Raw genomic sequence first — 19,365 nt, forward strand, 5'->3', positions numbered from 1 at the left:
GCATTTGCTTAACAAAGTAACTTAACAGGCACTGCATAGCTGCAGCCACTCCCCACTATACAAATCTTAGCTCCCCTGGCCTTCCCCGCCACATTCTTCTCCTCTATCTGCCAGCTTATCTCTTCCCCACTGCTAGGACAGCATTTTTTAGAACATTATTTTCCTTCTATCTCAAGGATAGAAAGAAAACACTTCCACGTGGCTGGTGAAAGAGCCCTATGCCAATGTATGAATCAAATCTCCATTTTTTTCAGGACAGCATGCAGAACGACATGATTGTTTTTACTCAACAGAATGCAGAGTTGTTCCACTACCTGTCTAGAGCAATTTAGGAGTAATTTTTGGTTTTAGAATTAAATTGGCCACAAAGTTAATATAGGTCAAAATGATATTTGGATAAAACTGATGCTAGACATAAAAATGCTAACCCAGCAAAGTCTGAGAACATTATTATATAATATGGAATGCTAATAAAACGAGGATTGAAAACACACATGGTTCATATAAATGGTGCAACTGATGAAGACATTTTGGTGACAAGCAACCTTGGAAACTGATTTGGCCAATGGGTCCCTTTTTAGATTATGCCCTCCTACAACTTTCAGACTGATCCAGGCTGTGGAAAATAGTTCTTATATAATTATAAAAATTATTTTATGGCAAAGTGATTCTATTTATTTAGGTTTTTTTCCAAGGAAATTTGAGGAACTAGGATGTGTTATTATATAGAATTAATTCTAGCTAATAAGAACTTTGAATCTAGAAAACTGGACAAATATCTCATAAGACACCGTTAAAAAAATACCAACTTCCACTTATATACCAGGGTAGCCCTTGACCTGACATCTCCTGCTCCCCTCAACTAGCACTAAAGTAGTGAAAGCCACTTACTCCAACATTGTTGCATCTAGTCACCATATCTCTGAACTCACTTTCATTTCCAGAACGTGAACATAATTTGTAACTAACTGGCTGGTATCTCTCCCACCATGGTCTCCAGGGATTCATAATTACAAGGTTTTCATTTGGAGGAGAAACCTAGATATTCAGAAAGAGAATGAGTAGGTAGAGAATAAATATTACAGATCCTGACTATCAGATTTTATTAATCTTATTGGTCCCAACCAATTCATAGTTTAAACAAGAGTATCAGGATGAATATGAAAGTTAACTGTAACAATGTACAATTATAGGTATACAAAGCATTTCAGGTTTGAACTGCTTCGAGCTTGAAATTGGCTGGTTCAACTTCACTGGAACTGTTTTAACCCTGAAAGAACTCCGTTTGAGCTTGAAGCAGCCCTAATACGAAGCAAGCTGTTTCAGGATAAAACTACTTCTATAGAAATTGGAAAGAGGATTGAAATATCTGTTTTGAATTCAGAATTGAGAGATTTGATCTTCAAAAGGTTTAAACTTGAAATCTATGGAACTCTTCACTATACAGTACAATTTTGTAACATTATTAAGCATTATCATTGAGGTTAACAAGTAATCCTAAATATGATGTTGGACCAGAAAAAGCCAACAGAAGAGACAGGAAAGCAGATTATCTTCCTGCCTTCTTCCCTCTCTAGCAGTCACCAACCTTTCTGAGGAAAAGACTCACATGACTCCACAGAACAATTTGCACAAGTGGAGGGGATGGCGTTACACATAGGCAATCACACCCTATTTGTTTCCTGCTTTCTCTCACACATAGTGACTATCCCTGTAAGGTTCATTGGAGAGGAGGATGCTTCAACCAAACCCTTCCCAGGGATCAGCATCACTGCTCCCTGTTTTCAACAGCATCTGAGAAACAGACAATGTTTGGATAGGACAGGATTTCCCAGACTTAAGGTGGAAGGTTTCAGTAACCTTTGCAATGTGTTATTTTGCCACAATGTTGCTTACATAGTAAGATCAAATAAAAATTATATTGTTCAACTCATTCTTCCACCACGAAAGCATATAGCATTTCTATGTTGGGCTAAAAGAGCATGACTGATTTAGAATCAGCCACTGAGCTTCACATCTGAGTGAGGAATTAAACCTTGAATTCTCTTATTTCCACCATAAATATATGTTTCTTACTTTATGTTTACCTGGAAATCACAAAATCCAAATTTTATTGGCAAACTTCTAAATACAATGCAAATCCTGCATCGGGGAGGGTGCGTGAGGGTGCAGCATGGGTCAGGTAAGGTGTGTGGAGGTGTGGCGTGGGTCAGGAGTGGATGAGGGTGTGGGACAGGTCAAGGAAGTGTGTGGAGGTGTGGCATGGGTCAGAGAGAGTGCATTAAGGTGTGGTGCAGGTTGTGGAGAGTGTGTGGAGGAGTGGCACAGGTCAAGGAGAGTGTGGAAGGCTGCAGCATGGGTTGGAGAGTGCATGAGGGTGTGCAGTGCAGGTTGGTGAGGGTATATGGAGTTGCAGCGAGGAGAGTGTGGCGTGGGACAGTGAAAGCGCAAGAGTGCAGCATGGGGAAGGTGTGCGGAGGGTTGGGGAGGATGCATGAGGGCACAGCACAGGTTGGGGAGGGTGCATGAGGGTGCCAGGAGGTGCGCAAGAGGTGTGACGTGGGTCAGAGAGGGTGCAGTGTGGGTGCAGCGCAGGGAGAGCGCACAAGGGTGCAGTGAGGGTCAGGTGCATGAGTGAGTAGCACAAGCCAGAGGAGCTGAGGGACTTTATGGGGAAGCCAGCAGGGAAGGCTGCAAATGGTGATAATGTGATCGAGGGGCACTGCAACCAGTCATTAAGTATGAACCGTAAGATCACATGACCACAGGGGTGCTGGGATGGCCGGAACTCTGAGGGCTGCTTGTAACCACCATTCGTTCAGCACCATAGTAACTTTGAATGGTCGCTGAACGAATGGTCATAGGTCGAGGACTACCTGTATGTGTGCGAGGCTCTTCATGACTAGCTCTGTATATATCAGAGCCCAGACTCTATCAGTGGTTATTTAGCCATAACTAAAGAGACAGACATACTCACCTGAACACCTGCAAATCCATGTTGGGCTAAGTACCGCTCGCATTCAAGAGCAATGTCGACCCAGCGCCATTCAAAAAGATGGACAATAGAGGTCCTTACAGGTTTGGGACTAGACTTGTACTGGGTCCAGCAAAGTCCAAAGGCTGCCAAGAGAAACAGCAGCACAAGGTTCCTCATGTTCTCTTTAGCACGTGATGGTATCTTCCTCAGTAGCCTTTTGCATTCCTGTTGGAGAGCATAGCACCTTTACCAATTATACACTTTAAATTCTGCCTTATTGTCAACATCATGTTTAAAGCTGGATATTCTTCATCATCATCATCATCACCACCACCACCACCATCCTACAAGAATTAAGTATTCACAAGGTAGAAGACGCCACTTTTGTTTGTTTACCAGGGTCAACAATTGAAGTTAAGAGAAAAATAACAAGTCTCTGTTTATACCATGGTCCCAACTACAGGCCGGATGAAAATACATTTTATCAGAATCAGGTCATTCATGGACATAGTCAAATTTAATTTGGGGGGGCGTGTCTGTTAGGCATCCATCGCTAGAAGTACTGTAGTCCTGTTGATCAGGAAAGGGCAGAGAGTCAGGTTTCTGACATTTATTCAAATTCTGACCAATGCAGAGTGTTAGTGCAACTCTTTGATCAAACACACCTATGGACTCACATGTGTCAAGACACAGCTAGGAACAGATAACTTTGTTTTAATTTATGTACTGATGCTTAACTTAAAGCAAGTTGAGAGAAACAATTCAAATCATACATTACGTTATTCTAAATAGTTTGGTCTGTATGCCAACCTTGTAACATATGGAGTGGTATATTTCTAATAATCATAATATAAAGATTATAGAAAAAGGGAATTTAATACTTGCCAAATAAGAAACAGAAAAAGGCTCTATGAAAACCACAAAGTAAAGGTTTGGAGTTATAAACTCAAACATTTGTGGAAATGGTGGGCATAAATAGATAGATTTGGAAAACCGTGGGGGGTGGGGGAAGGAAGCAATAAAAGGAAGAGACTTACAGTATAGTTATCTTATTTCAGAGTAAGAAAAATGCAGCAGACTTTGCTTCTAGGCTGGTCACGTATATTTGGAAAACCAGGGGTGAGTGTGGGGGATGTTCAGCCAGGTCCCTTCCAAAATCCTGTAATTTCAAGGCAGCATAGCTGGATAACTATAGCCAAGTCACAGAATCATAGAGTAGGAAGGTATTTAATAGGTCATTAAGTCCAAACCTCTGCACACTGCAGGATTCACTACACCATCCCTGATAGTCAAGTTGAAACAGTTCAAAGTATATTCCATACTGCACGTAAGAGGTAGAGTTCCTCTTACATTTTCTGTACCACCCAAAACACATTTACGGAAAGCCTCAAGAAGTTTATTGAGATCTTATCTATAAGCAAATTTTTAAAGCTGCTATTTGGTTACAGAAATTTCTGACATCAAATTCCTGAAAACAGGTATGTTTTATAGAGACCCAGAAGATATTGCAGCAGACAGGCAGAAGACAGACTTAGAAGTAAAAAAGGAGACAAAATAAAGAATTGTCAGAGTGCTATGTCTAAAACTATTATGTAATAAAGGAGTTTAAAGTTATACCTGATTCTGTAATCTGTTAAAAATTTCCTAAGAAAGAATATATGCCCCATGCATATACATATTCATGCTATATGTTTAAAAAGTATTTTGTTTCATTTTTGCCCTAAACAATGGAAACACAAAAGAAATCACCAGAAATTGGGAGCTGAAGATTCCCAGCACAACCATGGCCTGCTCAAAGTTTTAGAAAACAAAAGTGCTATTCCAGAGGACAGGTTCTTCTACCAAAAGTATTCCCAAACCCACATTTAGAAAAGGAACTGGGACAAGTGCCATGTCTAATCAATCCAGGTTAAAATTTGCTTTTAACTATGGAGCATTTGCCTGCAAAAGCAATTTATCTGTTCACATGGGATTTTTTTTTTTTAAAAGCAGGTAGCTGAGATCATGTTGTTGATTTTTTTGCAAAAAGCGTACATGACCAAAACAAAATTATATTGAGACTTATGTCACACAAAAAGGGACAAAGGAACTGCTTATTTTATAAGCTGCTCCAGTTCAATCAAATGAAAATAAATCATCACACTTGGTACACTTCTTGAACTCACTATGCATACTACATGTGACAAGTCTCATGAACATTAGGTATATGCTTATGTAAGTTGAAAACAACACAATTTTGAAAAATCCATAGTAAAATGCAAGCATTTTTAACCTTATTTGCTGAAGTAGTTAGCTTTGTATAGTTCTATAAAACCAACAAATTCAGATTTTCTGAAATTTTGCATATCTTTGCCACTAAGCATTATCAGAGCTTATGTGGATCTTAATGCTATATAACCAGAGTCTCGATGAGCAAATAACACCAAATAAGTAACTCCATATGAAATGTGGGTCAATGTGAAAGAGTATAATTAGTCGCACCAACTTTAGCTGTAATAATTGCAGCGAAATACTTCTTGTAATTGGTGATGAGTCTCTCACATCATTGTGTAGGAATTCTGACCTATTCCTCAATGTTGAACTGCTTCAACTCAGTAACATCTGAAGGCTTCTAACATGAAATGCTTGTGCAGATTCTGCCATAACATTTCAATGGCCATTCCAAAGCAATTTAATTTGTTCTTCATCTATTCCCTTATAGTTTTCCTGGAATGTTTAGGGTCATTGTCTTGCTGTATGACCCACCTGCATTTTAGCTTCAGCTTACAGAGAGATAGCCTGATATTCTCCTGTAGAATTCTGATACAAAACAAAATTCATGCCTTCTTAAAGGATGGAAGAACATCCAGAGCCATGATGCTACCACCTCCATGTTTGACAGTTGCTACAACATTTTTACTATGTGGAATGCAGTGTTTGGTTTCTGTCAGACCTAACAACCCCCATGTAGCTTGAAAACTGCCAGTGTTGACTCATCTGTCTAAAGAACATTCCTCCAGAATTTGTTGTTTGGCAAACCTGAGATGAACATTAGGGAGCAGTTTATGTATTTACCAAATTTGCACCTGCATGCAGCTGGCTTTGATATTTTCCCATGAATCCCATTTGTATGCAATTCATTTTTTTTGATGGTGAACACTAACAAGAACACTAACACCAAAGTGAGAGAGGTGTTCAAGATCCCTGGATGTTGTCTGGGGTTCTTTGTGATTTCCTAGACAATTCTATGCTGTACTCTTAGAGCAAGTTTGATAAGACTTCTGTCCTGTCCCAAAACATCTCCGTTTTAAGACAACATATGTTATTGTGGCAAATCATCTCCATTTTAAATTGACAACTATGGATTGGTAGGCCCCCAGAACTTTAGAAATGGCTTTATGCCCTTTTCCAGAATGATAGGGTTCAGTGCCTTTTTACAGAAGCGTTTGAAATGTCTTTTGAGCTGGGCACAGAATCTGTGTGGTGAGAACTTCACTGGGTTAAGGAGAATAAAAATCCCATAGGACTTTTTTAATGAAGGGTTTGCCCAGCTGTTCTTATTCATCCCTTTTACTGAACTGATTGAACTAAGGGGACAAATACTTTTTTTACCAATTGTGAAACCCAGCCATTATGCTAGAATATTGTTCGAATCAATGTTCAAGCTTTTATGTTATATTGTTGTTATGATGTGTTTCTTTGGCCACAGATGTCATGAAAATATAGCAACCAAGGTTTAGCATTGAAGCTATTTTGTGAACTCTAGGAAACCTGGAATGCTGAGACAGGGCAGAGATGCTACAGCAAAGTCTACACAAGATACATGTATTTTTGTTTTGTTTTGCTACCGTGGAAAAAAGGAGAGAATCAGCAGCAGCCTTTCCTCCCCAAAATGAATAATAATATTTACTTACAAGGACATTCCATGGAAACCAATGGGATTTAATTCTGGGTAAATATAGCTATAAAAGGCTTGGGAAACAGGTTATTTCGCCAACAATTGTGGGGAAGCAAGAATCAAAAGGCAGAGCAAAAGGCAACACATTTGTAGAACAGACTAACTCAAATAACCCTGTTCTCTCACACATACCCCAGTTCCACACATACCTATTTCTCACACAAAACAGATATGTATGTATACATGTGGATAATGCTAGTGATGATGATGTCTAATCACAGAGCATTTGAGGCAAACACCAAGGCTGTGTTTGCACAACATGACAGAGTATCCTAAAACGGGAATGGGGATTTATGCTTCAGAGTGTTGTGAAAACCCAGCCAAGTACTTAGCGTATTCTCTTAAGCAGGTTGTCACATTAAGCCATAAAGTGATTTACTTCTTTGGCCTTACAGTGTTATCTGAAAGCATCTATTCAGTTTTCCTTACTGGAGTTTAGACCTTAGTGAGTTTCATGAGCTCAGCCAGAGGACCATCAAGAATAATTTGGGTTTTAAAGACATTTGAAATGCTGAGATGGAGGCACCGAAGACAAAGACATATTTGGAAATTTATGAATTTACTAATTAAATTTATATGCCACCTGACTCCCAGCAACTCTGGGTGGTTTATAAATTGTTAAAAAAAATACATTTTTAAAAAGTAAACAATATTAAACAAAAAAGAGCAAAGATGGGAACAAAGAAAAAGAAGAAAAGGGGATTCAGTCATGCTTGCCAAAGGCCCGGGTGAAGAGCCATGTCTTTAAGGCTCTTCAAAACACCAGTAGGATGGGGGCCATTTGAATCTTGGTAATAAGAAGTCTGACAGGGAGGATTTTGAAACAGGTACAATGGGAAGGTATAGCTACCCCAGAATGGCTGCTCTTCTGGAATAAATGGGAGTCATTAAATGGCCTATTTCATAATGAGGCTATAGAATCCCCATTACTCCCAGCTAACAAGATATATTTGCTGAGGAAGCTGATGGAAACTGTAGTCCAAAGACACCTAATGGGTGTTATTTATAGAGTGAGGTTTAAATGGTCAGCTTTGGCTATTTTGAGCATTGTCATCCAAGTTGGGAGTTGTACTGCAATACTTCTGCAAGCTCCCACATCTGGGCTAGCATTTTGGACAGGATAGCTGGGAAACACAGGTAGAACAATCCAGCAAAGGTTGATAGGGGCAATCAGACTCTCATTGTCCCTAGTCCCTTGCTTTAAAAGTGTTATATGTTGTAGATCAAACTGGCCTGAGGATGCATTTTTAGGCTGGGTTTAGATAACAGCAATGAATGGACGCTTAACATTAATAAATATTTAACAACATTTGAAATCCAAAGAAGCCACTCATTCTACATCACACAAGCTTAAAGCTCCCACTCCATTCATGTTTCATTTGATAGTGATCACATAGCCATAATAACAACAAATAATAACAATAATATAACAAACCTTCCAACTCTGCTCCAGTGTAATTTACCCAGGGACACACACACACCCCAGCTTAAATACCTTACTTTATCCAATAAGTTATACATCCCACTGTTGTTTTTTTTAAATCCTATCTACCTATGATATTCAATGCCTTTAAAAAAACAGCATTTTTAGTAGAGAACTAGACAACCTGTGACCTGTTAGATCATCGTTTCAGAGATATTTCCTTAACTAAACAGAGAAACAGAATGACCAAGGGCAAAAAAGCAGTGGGACTTACTATTTGCTGCTGGCTTCCCCATTAAATTTGCTTGTGGGAAGCTGGCAGGGAGTGTCAGAAATCTTCCTCTCTTTCTCTCCCCCTCCCTCCCTTTTCCTTCTTCCCTCCCTCCCCACATATAATATAGGTTTGTACCATTTGCCCTCCCCTCACGAGAACCCTGGTGAAGCCTCCTCCTCCTCGGCTGACCCGCAGAACTACCTGCCACTTTGCTGGGGAGAGGTGGAACAAAGGGAGCCGCGGACCGCAAGGAAAACTGCACCCCCGCTCCTCATTCTGGCATGTCCCCAAGGCCCGTCGACTGTTGGCACCCCCCAGCCAGCCCTACCTTGCCGGCAGGCATCCAAGTCACTCCTTTGTCCTTCCCTCAATGCCCACCTTTAAGAGATTTCTAATTTCTGCCTCGTTTCCAAAGCAGCCAATCATGGCTCGCTCGTTGGGCCTCGCTGCCAGCCAATTGGGTGCAGGGGACAGATAGAGGCAGGAAAGAGGTTGTGGATACCCCCATGACAATCACATGACATGGGCTGACCGTGGCGGCACAGCAATGCTGAAGCAGCCACAAATTCCCCAAATTTCAATCCCATGGGTGTAATGGGTCCTGGATTTTGGACACATTTTGTAAGTTAGCCCATTTGAGGTATTTTGGTTCAAAACTTGTTGCCCTATGATGCACCATTTCACCCAGTTGAAGGTTACAGACATGAAAGTTTTAGTAATATATAGATGTTTAAACACACAGCTAACAGATAGCCATTAGAACAGCAGGCATTCCCAGGAGATCAAGTGTGTTTAATGTAGTGTCTAGTATGCAACAAAGATACTCATGTACTGTACGTGGCATGCAAGTCCATTTTGGGTGAAGTAGAGAGAATAATTTATGTGTCCAGCACAAAATAAAGCTTATCCATATGTACAGTAGAAAGCAAGGTAAGCTTCCTCTCACATTTCTCACATGTCAGTGGGGCTGGGCAAACATTATTCCACTGAATGCTTGCAGATCTGGAGCCTCGACTCTGTAGACCTACAAACACATAACAAAAGTTAGAACCCTTCCTAGTTTATTAAAAGAGCAAAAGATGTCATTGCTTCTGCAGTGTGGAAAGTATGTAATGAAATGATGAAATGCAACTTCTGAGAAGGATACTGAATTAATGGTTGGAAAAGTCAGAGAAAAACTTTAGAGAAGGAGACAGGGGAGGTTTTTTTGTTCCAAGAAAACTGGAGGAGCTGACACTGAAAATTACAATGCAACAGGTGCCGAAGGTCCTGGAAGAAAGTAGATGCTGCATCTTTTATTGCTGCAGATTGCAATTCAAGCTGGCTGCAGGAACCATCAAGGGATGGGCTGATAGAGTGAGGGAGCTGCCAAGATTGTAATTATGCCCGGGGAGGAAGAGGGATGGAAGGGAAAGAATTTAGAAGAGGGAGATGCTGAAAATTGAAAGGGATGCAAGAAAGAAAAAGGATTATCTGCACAGCACAGCAGAGAAAAAGCAAGACTCACCTGGACAGGCAGATGGCGGCCACCATATTTGACATAATGCAAGAACAGGGGTAACAACTGCTTGCTTTCTTTTGTATCTGCTTTGAAAACAGAAGGAATAGTGCAGCTCCACAACCAGGAAACTGCCATCATTTGGTCTCTGCTGGCAATACGAAGCCTAGCTGAATATTTTCAAGCTGAGAAAGGTGGTAGAGTGCTTCCAATCATTTTTTTCTCCTAAAGTTTTTCAATATTCTTTCTCTTCTATTTTAACAGGGCATGCACAAAGGAATGCTATTTTCTTTTTAGTATATATTTCATTGTTGGGCTTTTTCTGAAAAGCAAGTAGCTGAGATCACTCAGGAAGCTTTGCAAGAAGTGTGAATGACCAAAATAGAAACCATATTTACTTTTCTACCAATCCGAAAAGAGCCATCCAGCTTTCCAGGGGTCTCATTTCAGCTAAATGTGATCACAATCTTCACAAAATTGGGTACTCAAATTCACCAAGCATCACACGTGCAAAGTTCAATAAGATGGATAACTTATAATGTCGAGGAAATCTGCAAAGTGCCAACTCCAAGAAATGTAAAAACTAGGAAATGATCTTATTTCTGAGAGGCCTCCCATAATAAATATCTCTGTGGGCAAATGATTCAACAAGGTTTCCCCAAGATAACTCATTAGATTTAATTATGTACCTAAGAAGCCTAGCTTAAGCTCTGGTGTCAATAGAATATCCCCAAGAGAAAAGAACCTTTTTTAGTCCTCCCTTGGCATTTTTATTAACCTCTATACACAGTGAGTGCTTGACTGTATTATTCTCTATTCCTGGATGCTCTTTTCAAGATTCTAGAATCCTATTTTCCCAGAGTTCTAAAAGCATGTCCTCTGCTCTGCTAATCAATGCCCCACCAGCACCATGCTATCTGCTTGAGCAGGTTCCTGGAATTTGAACTTGTAAAACCTCTCCTAAGCAAAACCCCTAGAGATCAAGGATGTAAATAATCCTTTTATAGGACAAGGGCCATATTCAGTAGGAGGACAATGCTAAAACGGGGCTCAGAGCAAAAGAAAGAAAAAAGAAAAAAAAAGCAACATATAAATTAATTTTAATTAAAACGAATGGCCACCCAGATGTTTCTAAGAGGTCCAAAAGGAGAGTATGAAGTTCAGCTTTAGCATCAAGTGAGACATTCTGGAAGGATGAAAAGGAATGCTATTTAAAAGGAAATTAAGTAATTGATTCATAGAATGTAAAGGTTGGAAGGGATTTTCCAACTTGCAAGATTCTGTTAATGTAACCTTACAATAAAGGTAGAGCTAGTATTCATTGTTGTGCTTCTTGTCTGGACTATCTCAAAGGGCTGACAGTGGATAAAAATAACTGAAGCCCAATGTTTGGATCAAAGCCTGTTCACTGTTTAGCAGACCCAACTGGCTGCTTTTCTATTGTATGTCTGGGAGGTTGTTCGGTCTGGTGCCTGGAGAAAGGATACTTCTGTTTTTATTCTTTTTATGGATTGTTGTGAACCTCCTAGAATCATTATATGAAATAGGTGGCCAAAAAGACCTGTAAATAAATGCCTCCTAATGTGCAATGGTGCTGCCATGTGTACGTATGCAGCATGCCATAAACTAACCCTTTCTTGACTTTTCCTGCCTTCTGGGACCTTCTAGGTTGGAGTTCATATTGGTAAAAGTTTGTAACTCCAAAGTTTGTAAGTAGAGGACTGTCTGTAAATAACCTCCAGTTGGGCCCTGCTGTTTGGATTTATGAAAATGTAATTTGGAACAGCAATAATTTTGGATTCCATCAGCAATGGCTCCTTATGTCTTCAGAATTGGAGTATGGGTGGGGGTGTGGAAAGTTATACCCTGGGTAAGAGCTAGGGTTGGGCACCAGGTTTTCTGGTGTTGTTTGTGAGCTGGACTGTGTGTAGATAGGTGGACAGCTGAGCAGAAGGGGTGGAAGCAGGGTGACTGAATCCAGACTGTTTAACAAATGGTGCAACATCTTCTATGAACCTCTCTTTGAACAGACATTGCTGACTTGGTAAGACCAGACTCTCTGCAACCTAACAAGCAAAGGAGGTAGACTGAGGAGGCTGGAGCCTGAAATGGAATTTGCCAGCTCAAGTACAATACACAAAAGAAATCTGAGCTTTATTCCTGTCACTGTTATTCTCTTTTTATTCTAAAGTATTTGTTTTGAAGCAACTGTTTAAGCAGAAAGGACTGAAGCCTCAAGAAGCAGATTGTATCATTTGTATAAAAGGGAATAGGCTTCATCCCTGAGATTTTAAGGGGATAGCTATATAACAACTTCAATTTTACATTCTTGCTTGGGCAAGCCATTGAGACCCGCACTTGCAGTACATTCACCTGTCCCCATAGCTTCACTGCCACAACATGATTGGAAGAAATCTTTTCTATGTCATGTAATATAGAACCTACTACTAAGTATCACTGAATGGTCTTCAACCCTTCAAACTCCAGAACCACCAAGGTTTAATATACTGATTTTATATTTTTTTTAAAGGTTGAAAATACATTAAAGAAAATGGCTTGTGATGTTTTCACCAAATTCAGCTAAGTCATGCCCCTTAAGGAGCCCAAGATCATTGTACTCCAGCATTCATTGTAGAAACCTAATTTTTACACATCTGTTAAAAGTTGAAAAAGGCGGTTTGTACATGTAAAGTCCTCCCATGAACTGCACAGATACACTGAGGCTCATCCATTTGTTTTCAGTTCTTATAGAAGATAGGATTTAAATATTGCATTTAGACTGGCATATAAGCTCTGAAGCCATGTCTAAGCATCAGCCAATCTGAGGGAATGGAAGGAAGACTATGACGTTCTAAAACATATGGAGCTAGCAAGCAAACACGTCCAAAGATCTAATATTGGGAAGAAGGATCCAGGTCTGTTCCACATAACTTTAATTTTTTAGGAAAAAACTACATATAGTTTTGGCTTTTTAATCAGAAATGAGAGGAACATACAGAGGACTTGCTTTTGCAGATGTTTCCTATTCAGCCACAGATACTTGCACAGAATTTTCTTTTCTGTACTTCTTTATCCCATAGCTGTATGAGTGCACTGATCAGTCTCATGCTGATACTTAAAAAAAATAAAATACTACTGTTGCTTCAGGAAAAAAAGCCCAGAATAGCAAAATATTCTGACTGGCAAAGTTGATCTGATCTGTTCCTTAAGAATCTGTTTCACTGCAAAGTACTCTACTTTATACTGTATTGTCCAAGTTGCCAGATAGAGTTACCATCTGCTATCACTGTATTTTATGGTCATAACTGGAAGCAGAGCTACTTGGAAAGAATAAATGTGACACAGACCCATTTTCAGTGAGGAAATCAAGTTTTGGAACTGCAGTAAATCCAGTCAAACAGTGGCAGAACAGCAGCCTACAAACTGCTCAATGAGCTCTGTCCTCTGTAAATCTGAATCAACTTAGTTCAGAATTGTTTTCCCTACAAGATTAAGTTGCTTTTTATACTTTCCCATGGGAAGTTGAAAGCTGCTTGCTGAATTAAGCAGAGAAGGAACATATTTTGTGAACAGTAAACATTTCAGGGCATTTGCAACACATATCACATTAAGGCAGCCTTGCAGATAAGTCCAAGAAAAGTACTGGCCCACAAGAGCATTATCATCTTCTCTGTCCTTGCCTCTTGGTCCTGGGCCAGTTAAGCAATGAGGATCCACAGGACTCCATTCTATCCCCAGTACTACTTAATATATGTTATGAAGCCACTGAGAGTGGCCACTAAGCGGGTTGGGTGAGAGGACATCCGTATGCTTATGATACTGACCTCTAGTCCTCTGTATAATCAGAATGAGCAAAGACTGTGTGGGTCCTGGACCAGTAGGTTGAATGAGTGTTAACAAGTACAAGCTAAATTCTGACAAGACAGAATTATTAAGGATAAGTAGTCCTCTTATCCAAGGATTACGGAGATCATTTACAGGAAATCCTCGCTTAATGGCCACAGTTGGGACTGGCAACTCTGTCACTAAGTGACACTATCATTAAGTGAGACATCACATGACCATGACTTGCAATTCTACTGCTGGCTTCTCCATTGACTCAGCTTGTCAGAAGCTGGCTGTGAAGCACGCAAATGGTGATCATATGACTGTGGGGACGCTGCAATGGTTGTAAATGTGAGGACCAGACATAAAGTTACTTTTTCAGTGCTGTTGTAACTTTGAATGGTCACTAAACAGGGCAGTCATTAAACAAGGACTACCTGTATTCTGATTGGAGTTGCACTCCTTCTGAAGGAACAGGTTTGTAATCTGAGAGTTTTTCTAGAGCCATAGCTGTCCATCACAAGTTGAACTGGATTAAACCTCAAGACTGGATTATTGCAATGTGCTCTATGCAAAACTTCTTTTCAGGTTAGTCCAGAAGCTGTAGCTAGTGCAAAATATGCTTGTTGAGTTGCTAGAGGGGTTACGGCTTGTTTTGAATAATGAATATGTGGGTTAGGAACTGCATAAAGATACAACAATATAAGATATAAAATTTTAAAAATGATCAAAATCAAAATAAGAAAATTGCTCATCAAAGCTTTCTTGGCTGCTTACATGGAAGTGGTTTTCATTCCCCAGAGGCAACCAGGGAAGTAAATATTTAGAAATTTATATTACAATTTCTCAATACCAGTTTTACATGAGAAAATTCTGGAGAATAAAACTCTATTCCCGCTCCATTTCTAAATTTTCTAGGTTAGTACTTCATAGAAATTACAGTAATCTTAAAAAATTCCAATGACTGGATTCATAAAAATAAACTAAGCCAAATGCAAACAAACCACGTTATGGCTTAGGGCACTGTTTCTTAAACTTTTTTTCTCTCAGGACCCTTCCCTACTTTTAAAAATTATGAAGGATCCCCAAGAGCTTCTGTTTGTATGGGTTATACTGATCAATATTTACTGTATTAAAAATGAAAACTGACACATTTGCTGCCACTACAGTTTCCTCACAACCGTTTGATGGGATTTTAATATTGTAATTTTTCAACATAGGCTGGCAAATAATTTTGATTTTGTAGACCCCTGAGAGAGTCTTGGGGGGCCTCCAGGGGTCCTAGATCACCCTTTAAGAAACAATGGCTGAGGCCAACGTGCGACTCCCAATCCCAGAAAAGAAAACACGTAGACATGGGAGACGCACCACACCTTCAACATTACCTTTATCTTGGGCCTTAAAAATGAGTAACCGCGTCGGGTTCTCTTGCCCGGAAGTGGATAGAGAAGCAAACGTAGGGCTGCCTGGACCATCACAGGGCGGAGGGCCACCAACTCTGCTGAAATCTGCAAGAAAAACTCGCGCTACCGTTTCCGGACTGCCAAATTCCGGACAATCCCTAGCTTTGTTGCCATCTAGCCGTCATCCGGACTTTTTGCAGCGTTTCGAAAACTGGGCACCGGTCTAAAGCGTGCTGACTTGGGAGGAGGGTTTAGGAAAGCTGGGGAGCATTGCGCCCGCTATTCGCTTTCAGGACTGCCGCTGTGTTGGCTCTGCAGCCAGAGAAACCGGCCACTCACTGCGTGCCTTGGCAGAACATTACCTTAGCTCTCACTGTTACTTCAATTACTGCACTGCCAACCGCTCCCAAAATAACGGCATTTTTTTTTTTAAGTGTTTTATTGAAACTTCCCCGCCTCCAACAAAAAAGCCCTGGTTGGTCTTTGCGGAAAAGACAGCGGAATGCATCGTGAAGCGCCTACGTACGGCTTAGCTGCTTAATCCGCCCTTTGTGCTCCTCGGTTGCTCTCCGGCTGCCCCTCAAGGCCAGGGCGGTTGCACCAATCCGTGAAAGGGGAAAGAATGGCGTCCCTTTCCTGCGCCGGACGTCTACGGCTAAAATGCCCCCTTCTCCACCTACGGCCCTTTCGAAACCTTAGAGAGCATAAACATTTGGCTGCTGCCCTCTCGTGTCCACAAAGCAGCTAACAACGCACGTTCCCCTCGATTCGATTAATAATTTCTGCTTCCGCGGCAAGCGGGCTCTACCCGCCGCCTCCCGCTCTTAGCCTCCTTGTAAGTATTGTAAAAGCAAATATTTTGACTCATCTCAACCCACCAGCCCACAAACCTGTTTATCAGTAGGCATTACAAGACTACAAAAGAAGCATGTGCTGGTATTAAACGTTATTGAAGCATAAAAAAAAATCATGGATTTTGCAAGCTTGTTCACTGAATAGAAGTCCTAAAGAGGAAATGGAACAAGCAAGTAGAAACTGAAAAGCAAATCGGGTGTGCGCAGGAGGGATGAGTTGGGCAACTTAGGTTAACATTTTCTGGACTTCCTGGAGCTCATTCTTTCTGAGAGGGGCAAGTAGACATGTCCTATACAATTTGTATAATGCCAGAGGTTTCTGCTAACTTGAGAGTTTGATTTTTAACCCCATTCCTAAGGAACACCACTCCGATGCAAAAACTGATTCCTGACAAGCGACCACCATCTGAACCCCTGCTGATGTATATATAAAATTAACTTGGTGTTTGTTTTCTTGTTTTCTTTTTAATTCCAGCATGCCTCCCTTTACTGGCTTGCATTGAACTATCTTTAGGCCTTTCCTCAGAGCCAAGTTAAAGTGCTATCCACAAGTCCTTGAGCTGGCAGAAAACCGTACAAAAATCTGAACAAAACAAAATATGTTCCATGCTAGAGGAAGATCAGTTTTAAATTCTCTTCCAACTGCCACTTTAATATCCATAAAAAGAAAACTATCCTGATTAAAAAAATATTAATTAGAAGTTTTAATTAGCCTCAGGAGCCAAGCAACAAAAACATCCTCTGACAGCCAAAATGCAGTCTATAACCAAAACTGCATGGTGCAGAAATGAAGCAGATCCCAGTGTGACCAGGGCCTTTCTCATTAAAAAAAATAACCTTGGAGATGTCAACAGCAGCTTCAAAAATCATAGTATAACAATTTTTGAAAATTATTGCAGTGCAAGGAATTCTGGTTCTGTAGCCTTTTATCTGATCTTTTTCATGTCTGAGTGACTGCAACATTTCCCATTCTAGTGTCCTTCAGATGTTTTGAGACAATGACTCCCAAATTCCCAACCTATGGCTCATGCTTTACATTAGCATTGTGAATTTGTAGCTGCTCCCAGTAAATCTGTAGCTTTTACCCAGGTGATCAAGACAGATTTTTGGAGATCCCTCTAACCACATGCATAGAAGCTGCAAGTATTATCAGAGCTGGGCTGGAGTGATTGTTGGATACCAGCACTTGAGATAATTTAACAGGCAAGCTTAAGATTTAGGGTCTCTCTCTCAAGGATTGCAGTCATATTTCTTTATCTTCTTGCCAATCTTCCAACTGCTAACTTTGTGATATCAAAAGCTGAAACATGAGAATTGCACGGCTTGGCTTGTTTTAAATCTCCATTGTCTTTTCCTTTGTATTGTGCTGGATGTTATTTTTTGACAGATGAAAAAGGATTATGAAGTAGAACTTTCAATGTGTTCTAACTTGCATTGAGACTGTACCGCGATCTTCTCCCAACATGGTGCCCTCCAAGTGGCAGAGGATAGAGGGAACCAACAGCCAGAATGCCCCTCTTCCCCTGGATACCAAGGCCACTGACAAAAGAAATGTATCACTAATTCCCACTTTGGACCAGTGTACTAGGGAACAAGAGCTATTCCAGCATGGGCATCAATAAAGAAATGGCAGATGTGCCCATCAGGAGTCCTCCCATTCTGGATATCTCTTCCAGACATCCTTGTTATGCAATCCCCACCCATCCTCAATTGTACCTCTATTTCCCTCAAGGATAGGACAAATGTAATACTACAATGAAGCCAAGAAGTCAAAACCATTATTGCAGGGAACAAATCTTTTCAGTCAAAACCAATAAACTTATGTACTAGGACGAGTCTGGCAGGTATGCCAAGTTAGGAAAAAGACCCAATTGGAAGAAAAGCAGAGTGCCTGTCTTCAACAGTTCCTTCCATGATACCCTGTGTATAGCTATTCTAGTAGCAACAGGAAATAAATATATTAAAAGGACCCAAGAAAGACCTATCCAAACTAAGATTGCACAGACAGTCCCCACTTAACTCTTCCAATTTGCACTGCTGATTGCTGGGTAGCAAAAATAATCTTTTTTTTTTTATCGGAGCTTGAATTCATCTTAGACCACTGTTTTCCTTAATCAGAGCCATAGGCATAAATTTGTCAATGATTCATTTATTGTTCCCTGAAACCTCTTTTGGTAATCAAAAGGAGTCTGGAAAATCCTTTTAGGGCCATCAACCTTTTGCAACTCTTGATTAGGCCAAAGCCAGCCATTTCCCCTTTTTAATCTCCTTCTGACCCTTTTGTTGCTGTTACTAATCTTGATTACATCTTGTTTTGCTGGAATAACTCTCTTCATTTCCATCCATTGCTGGAAGCTCAGGAGAACTGCAGATAGGAACAGCCAGCCCACCCTGGAGCTCCTACCTCCCATCCACTTACCAGATTTTTGCTAATCTCTTTAAGTCCTTGAAAGCCAGATTCCTCACCCCCAGACCAGACCATAGGATCTGTGACCTATCAGGGTCATCCAGGGAACTGGATTTGAGTCCCAAGGAGGTTGCTGGAATGCATAATCATGTTTAATAACTTATAGGGTAAAGATTCCAACAGAATTGATGCTGTGGCAAGCCTCAATTCATAATATCCTCTTCCTTTTGATCCATGGTAACAGGAGGAAGGCATAAGACGGACACTCCTACAATGCAAGGAAAGGGAGCAAAGTGGGGGAATAGAACTTCCAGCAGCAACACCCTCATTTACCACAAAAGAGAATTATGGAACAGGGCATAGCCTCACTTTAGCTCTTCCTTGTCTCCACTCCCCAAGTCAATAAAACACCCTTTCTAAGAAGTTTCAAAGACAAGGACCATGTGCCTCTTTGGATATCCAGTCATTGATTAATTCCAAAAGAGGATGAATTATTGTAATGGACAATCCTCTATTCATACCCTCACATTATGGACTCTTTTAATAAAAAGTTCTTGTTCTGTTGGACAAGTGGGTGACCGTTCAAAAATTGGAATCAGGAGTCACTTCTAAAGAGTTTTTGAGGGAGGTAGTCTGTGAGAAGATGCTAGTATATATCTTGCAGTTTTTCTCTGATTTGCTCTATAAGGAATACGATCAATCCTGTCCACATGTCCACCCAAATTTACAAGAAAGACTGAATACCTTTTTTCTTGTTTTTTTTTAAA

The 19,365-nt window shown here is 40.4% G+C and overlaps 1 protein-coding gene across 8 annotated transcripts in view; it reads right to left on the reverse strand.

The window, feature by feature from the left end:
• LOC103058130 (pancreatic alpha-amylase-like) overlaps window positions 1-19,365 on the reverse strand; it is a 33,037-nt gene that overhangs the window by 12,301 nt on the left and 1,371 nt on the right. For 3 of the 8 annotated variants that reach the window (XM_088153272.1, XM_025164485.2, XM_088153271.1), the window contains exons 1-4: window positions 15,864-16,021; window positions 15,320-15,442; window positions 2,978-3,202; window positions 892-1,038 (exon numbers count right to left, since the gene is read on the reverse strand). In XM_088153272.1, the coding sequence (XP_088009398.1) occupies window positions 892-1,038; window positions 2,978-3,202; window positions 15,320-15,409 (462 nt within the window). In that variant the 5' untranslated portion in view covers window positions 15,410-15,442; window positions 15,864-16,021. Of the gene's footprint in view, window positions 1-891; window positions 1,039-2,977; window positions 3,203-4,014; window positions 4,148-15,319; window positions 15,443-15,863; window positions 16,022-19,365 lie in introns of those variants that run through there. The other 5 variants (XM_025164484.2, XM_088153273.1, XM_025164494.2 and 2 more) reach the window with 5 other exon arrangements.

Source organism: Python bivittatus, unplaced genomic scaffold, assembly GCF_059951505.1.
Source record: "Python bivittatus isolate LINGU-HERP-01145 unplaced genomic scaffold, Pbiv_v1 ctg000700_np1212, whole genome shotgun sequence".
NCBI lineage: Eukaryota > Metazoa > Chordata > Lepidosauria > Squamata > Pythonidae > Python > Python bivittatus.